Consider the following 6,497-nt stretch of genomic DNA (forward strand, 5'->3'; position numbering starts at 1 on the left):
ACACATTGTTTTTAGTTTACAGGACAAAAGGCAATACAGCATAGACTCCGGAGTCTGGTAGCTCATCACAGTGGAAAATGCTGCAGCAGGTCAAAGCCTGCTGAGTTCAAAAATCATGCCTTAGCTGAGCCACTTCGTAACTGTGTCTGCAGTTAGCAGGGGATAATAATAGATTCTACCTTCTGGAATCTTACTGGCATTTAAGTCACACCACACAGATAAAGCACTTAGCCCACAAGGAGTAGTGTGCAATTAATGTTAGCCATCATTATAACTAAAAATTAATGTATACAATACATGTATACAAACTATACAATATAGGCAGTAGACATCCATTCATTTGAAAACCATCGTTGTTGCACATACTATGTGCCATAAAAAAAGAGTTCCCTTATTCAGTCCTCATTAACAACCTCAGGAGGCAGATGCCTCACACTACTTTAAATATGAAGAAGTAGGACACATCTTTACCAAATTGTAGAACCCAGGACTCCATCCCAGGCTCCCAAGACAATGCTCTTCCAGTGCTGCCCAGTGGAACTTTCCACAGTAATTTCACCGTCAGTCTGTGTCATCCAATATGGTGGCTTCTGGGCACATGTAGTGACTGAGGCTAGATGTGATGAATGTGCCTAAAGGAGAGAATTTTTTATTTGATCTAATTTCAATTAATTTAAATTCATTTTAATAGCCAGATGTGGCCGGCGACTATTGGACAGCACAGCCTAGGCTACCATATCGAATTTCTTTAACCAAAGGGCTAGTCCCACTATGGAAACTAGTAAATACTCTAATCTAAATTGTTATTGGCCAACTTTTGTCTACACTGCTTGCAGCTCCTTCACTTAGGATTTTATTACTATTTTCTTTTTTTTTTTTTAATGGCCTTTTCTGATACAGACATCAGAGACTTTGCCTCCCAAGTATTCCACTAGTAGCGGCTCATTGTTTGACTTTTTATCACTCGCTCTGAGAAGGAGTTCTTGTTGTACTTGTTCAATACCAGATACTATTCTTTAGCCATTGGCCCCATGTGGACAGTTTTCTGCCCCTGCCCATCCCATATTTTTCTAGGTAGGGCAGGAGTTCTGTTTTGCTATCTTTTGCAGAACTACCAACTTTCCAATTACCATCTGAACCGAATACGGGCAGAGAGAGACATTGTGACACTTTTTATGTAACACCACGAAGCTTGTCCTCCAAACTATGCTTTTGCTTTTACTTGTACTTCATAAAATTAATTTCCCAGAGCAGGCCTGTCTGACTGCAAATAGTCATCCTTTCCTCCACCTATGCCCCTCTCCCCATGCCTATAATTTGGTAAGTATGAGACAAGTTTAGAGATACGCAGAAAAAAAAAGAAAAGAAAAGAAAAAGAAAAGAAATCCAAAAAAGGATCACACTTGTCTCCTAAGTTAAATCTATTTTGCAATGGAGAAAATAATTTCATTTGAATGATAATCTGTGAATCTAGCTGCCCAGTTTCATTCTGGCTGCATCACATTATTCATTGTCTATGCTCTGTGTAAACCAGCACTGTCCCATTTGTAAGCAGGACAGAGAGTAGGGTCTCTGCTACTTTCACCCAAATCCTTAGATAGCATCACTCATAATCAGTGTTTTCGAAATCTCATTTACAAAATCACTACTGGAATAATTTTTCTTGGAAGCCATGTGACAGAAGCCCCACACACTTGAAATCCTAAACAAATTTTCAAAATAGGGCATAATGATTTATCCAGTGATCTTTAAAAGGGAATTTCGTGGCATCTGTGGGCAAGGCAGCCTATGCAGTCCAAGGAGGAGCTCATGTGCACACCTCCTGCTAAGTCATTTCCTCTCTTTGTTTTTAGACTAGGATTTCCAAGCAGAATATTCATATCTGCTTTCTGTATGTACACTGACTCAGCTTTGCCACAGTTTTGTAAGCAAGATGGGTACATGTGTTGTGTGTTTATCTTGCCGATTTTTTTTTTATCATGTTAGGGTGGTGATCTTGAAAAATTTTAATTTCTCTTGTTTTCATTGGATTCTCTCTTCTCTCCCACCTTCATTCCTATTAATGTACTCATAGGTTATCATTTGTGTGATTGTAGGAACACTGTGAGTCAAAGGGATTAACAGATAATTTTGATATGCAAATAGTTGTAATAGAGGGCACTTGTCTTAGCTCTTACCAGAAAGGAAAAAAAAAATTTTTTTTTAATTTAAAAAAATGAAGTTCAGTGTGTTGCTCTCAGGAGACCTGAGAATCATACCATTATAGACATAATCCTTTTAATCTGGCTGCCACAGATCTGTTCTTGTGCCATATAAATTCTCCTCTGTCTGAGGATAGCAAAGACTCCCAGTCAAAACTTGGCATTCACAGGTCACAAATGTCAAAAGCTGACAAGTCTCCTTGCTGGATGGGCTTTTATGGGTGTGTAAGAGTAAACTTTAAAACTAATTTTAGAATTTGTCCAAAAAGCAAAGGAGGTAAAATCAGTTGTAAGTTGAGAATTATTAAAAAAGAAAGACACCAGTTTAGCCCTAAGTCTTTCATTTTGAAGTATTTTAATGTGAGTATGATAATTTCCAACTGCTGTGAAGGGAAAAAATTTCTGTGTTCTTGCTTCCAATTTGGTTTACATCAATAAAATTCATACCAACTAGAAAGCAATTCTTCAGGTAGGAGAGAATAGAAATCAGAGAAATAGAGATGAATGGATTAAAATGGATGTTTATTATTGATCTCCAGAAGATTAAAAAAGGAAAGTACCACAAATCGTAAGGGCTATCTTCTGCTACGTCTAACTCATTTCTACATTCCTGAAAACTGAGACATGCATTTATTCCATAATCAGACAACCTGCTAGGTAGCAGAAATACAAGAAGAATAAGATACAAACTTTGCCCCTAAGAAGCTCATAGCCTAGCCTAGGGGACTTTCTTAAGAGAAAGTCTTAAGTGCAGGGATATGAGAGGAAGAGCACAAAGAGAGCCTCAAAGCAATCAGGCTTCCTGGAAGAGGTGGAATCTGATCTATGATTTCCTTTTTTTTTTTTTTTAAGATTTTATTTATTTATTTGACAGAGAGAGATCACAAGTAGGCAGAGAGGCAGGCAGAGAGAGAGAGGAGGAAGCAGGCTCCCTGCTGAGCAGAGAGCCCGATGCGGGACTCGATCCCAGGACCCTGAGACCATGACCTGAGCCGAAGGCAGTGGCTTAACCCACTGAGCCATCCAGGCGCCCAGATCTATGATTTCAAGGATAAGTAGGAGGTAGGTATGTAAAATGGAGGTGGAAAAGAACAAAGGGCCAAGAAGGAGGAGCATGGTGAATAAGAAGAATTAAAGTATTTCACATTATTAGTCACATTGAAGTGAATTGCAAATTCATGAGAGCTAACCCGAGAGAGGTCAGAAGGAACTACATCTTAAGAGCCTTATTTACAGCAGGTGATAGAAAGTGTTTTACTGTTTTTGTTTGGTTGGTTGGTTGGATCAGTTTTGTTTTTTTAGGTTTTTTTTTTCAAAGTTTTATTTATTTGAAAGAGTGAGCAAAAGAGAGACAGAGAGCATGACCAGAGGAGGGGAGAGAAGCAGATTCTCTGCTAAGCAGGGAGCTTGATTTAGGGCTCCATCCCAGGACCCTGGGATCGTGACCTGAGTGGAAGGCAGATGCTTAACTCACTGAGCCACCCAGATGCCTAGCATTTTACTGTTTTAAACAAGAAAAAGAAAAGAAAAGAAAGAAAGAAGAAAGATCTTATTTTAAAAAATTGTTTTTTCAGGCTCTTCTTCTGCATCTGTTAAGATGATCACGTGGTTTTGTCCTTCAGTCTGTTAATGTGGTGTGTCACATTTATTGATTTGCATATGTTTATCCAACCTGCGCTCCAGTGAAAAATCCCACTTTGTCATGGTGTATATAATCTTTTTAATTGAATAGCTGAATTCAGTTTGCTGTATTTTATTGAAGATTTTTATACATATGTTCTTCAGGACATTGGCCTGTAATTTTCTTTTCTTGTAATGTCTTTCTGGCTTTGAAACAAAGGTAATGGTCATCTAGTCCTGAGCTTTCCTTTGTTGCGAGGGATTTGATAACTGATTCAACCTCATTACTCTTATAGATCTATAAATATTTTCTTTTTTCTTTTTATAATTTTAATGGTGTATCAGGTAGCTTGTACTATATAACAAATTACCCCAGGACTTAGAGATTTAAAAGAATGACTGTTTAGCTCATAATCATGAAGGAAGTTCTTCTGGTCAATGTTAGGGTCCGTGATCAAAGAAACGAGACTGATACAAAGCGAAGGTCAAACAAAACCTTATTTCGCGCCAAGCATCAAGAATCAAACTGACCGGTCAGGGCTATCTCTTACAAAAAGGCGAGGAGGATGATCCCGACAAGGTCACTCCCAAGAAGGCCGCTCTGGAGGAGGCTGCTCTAGATGAGGCTGCTCCGCAGATGAGGCCACTCCGTGATCGGAGCCGCTCCCAAGAAGAGGCCACTCCCAAGATGAGGCCGCTGCTCCATGAGGTTGCTCCCAAGAAGGGGCCATTCTGGACAAGACCGCTTCCCGGACGAGGCCGCTCCCGACGACAAAGAGGCAACGATGACAGCGACGATGACGAGGACAACCCGGATGACACAGACTCTGCTCCCCACGATGCCACTCTGACAAGGCTGCCACCCAGAGGAAGCCACTGCTGCGGACAAGGCTGCTCGTGGCTCGGGGTGGCGAGGCATTTTGCGGCAAGGCTGCTGGCGGCTAGGGGCCATTGGCATCTCTGGGCCACTGGCGTCCCGGGACCACTGGCATCCAGGGGCTGCAGGCATCAGGACCGCTGACCGCTGGGCCGCTGGACTGCTGGTGTATCAGCACTGCTGACGTCTAGGGGCTGCAGGCGTGGGGACCGGGGACCACTGGACTGCTGGACCACTGGTATCTCGGGACCGCTGACCGCTGGGCCGCTGGACCACTGGAGTCTCAGGGCCGCAGGCATCAAGGGATCGCTGACAGCTGGACCACTGGGGTCTCAGGGCCGCAGGCGTCGACGGACTGCTGACAGCTGGACCGCTGTTGTCTGGGCAGCTCGGGGCTGCTGGAAGCTGCACGTGGCTGAAGGCTGCAGGTGGCTCAGGGACCTCAGGCGGCTGAAGCTGCAGGCGGCTGGAGGCTGCAGGCGGCGGCTCCGGGCCGCCAGAGGCAGGACAGCCGCAGGCGGCTGGAAGCTGCAGGCGTTTGGAGGCTGCCTGCGGCGGCTGGGGGCCGGGGAGGCAGGACCGCGGGAGGCGGGGCCGCAGGCGGCTGGAGGCTGCAGGTGCAGGGACCACCGGTGGTGGGACCGCTCGCAGCGGTTATAGCTCTTACAAGAGCTGTTATAGCTCCTCCACTCCGCCGACTCTTCACTCCCCTCGACTCTTCTTTTGCTCCCTGCGCAGCTCTCCTCCTGCTCCCGGCGCAGCTCTCCTCCTCTCCTGCTAGCCTCGCAGCAACCTTTATGCGGTTGGTTGAGTCCCATCCCTATACAGGTGGCCAAACGGATCTCAATCCACCCTAGTGGATATACACATGCTGCACCGATTGGACATCTCCACCTGGCCTGCCCCACCCCTACATCGGGGTCCACAAGCAAGTTCCTCTGTGAGGGGCAGGCCCTTACAGTCAAGCCAAGTCCGCTGATTCTACTTGGTTCTCTTATGTCTCTGGGGTCAGCTGGTAGGTTGGCTGGCAGCAGGATTACCTGGAATGACCTCAATCATATGACGGTTGCAGCCTGCCACAGTGCTAGTAGCAACAATATTTCCTTGCTTTTCTCTTCTCCCCTCGAAGTCATATAACTTAACTGAATTAAAAGGAAAGGTTCATAAATAGAACATAATTTCCACCAAAATTAAACCCATTTAGAAGGCATAAAGGAGGACAGAGAGGGGGCTCTTTTCTGACCTGATTCGGCAACAAGTACATGGTTTACCAAAGAACAAAAACATATCACCTTAGTGGGAAAAAATAATATATTTATTCAACAATATTTATTGAGCAGCTGTTATGTGACACTGTTTAAGGCACTGAAGAACAGTGACTAATCTGACAAAGTCCTTCCTTCAAGTAGACTAGTCTAGTTGGAGAGGCAGAAATAAATATATAAACAAGAGAATTTCCGAGAGACATGAGTAATCTAAGCTGCTATAAACATGATGCTGGGATATGGGAGGTACATCGCAGGGGGAGCGTTTCCTTTGAAGTGGATGGTCAAGACAACCTCTCTGAGGAGACGGCATTCCATCTGGGATCTAACAATGTGAAGGGTCTTGCCACACTAAGCATTAGGAAGTACTGTTCTAGGCCTAGGAAATAGTAAATACAAAGCTTTGGATGCAGTATGATTTTGAGGAAAGTGAAGAAAAAAAATCAAAGCAGAGGAAACAGCTTGAGGAAGAGCAAAATGACAATAATAATAATAGAAATAATAAATTTTTAAATATGAAAGTACCTAGGATGT

At 43.7% G+C, this 6,497-nt stretch overlaps 1 protein-coding gene across 1 annotated transcript; it reads right to left on the minus strand.

The window, feature by feature from the left end:
* Positions 1-3,946: 3,946 nt before the first annotated feature.
* On the minus strand, positions 3,947-5,516 carry LOC116577915 (predicted GPI-anchored protein 58). Its single transcript, XM_032321706.1, has 3 exons — positions 5,251-5,516; positions 4,941-5,110; positions 3,947-4,868 (listed from the first exon to the last, which is right to left on the minus strand). Exons 1-3 carry the CDS (start codon positions 5,514-5,516, stop codon positions 4,438-4,440), a joined length of 867 nt encoding a protein of 288 aa, XP_032177597.1. The 3' UTR covers positions 3,947-4,437.
* Positions 5,517-6,497: the final 981 nt, after the last annotated feature.

The sequence above is a fragment of the Mustela erminea genome, chromosome 18 (assembly GCF_009829155.1).
Source record: "Mustela erminea isolate mMusErm1 chromosome 18, mMusErm1.Pri, whole genome shotgun sequence".
NCBI lineage: Eukaryota > Metazoa > Chordata > Mammalia > Carnivora > Mustelidae > Mustela > Mustela erminea.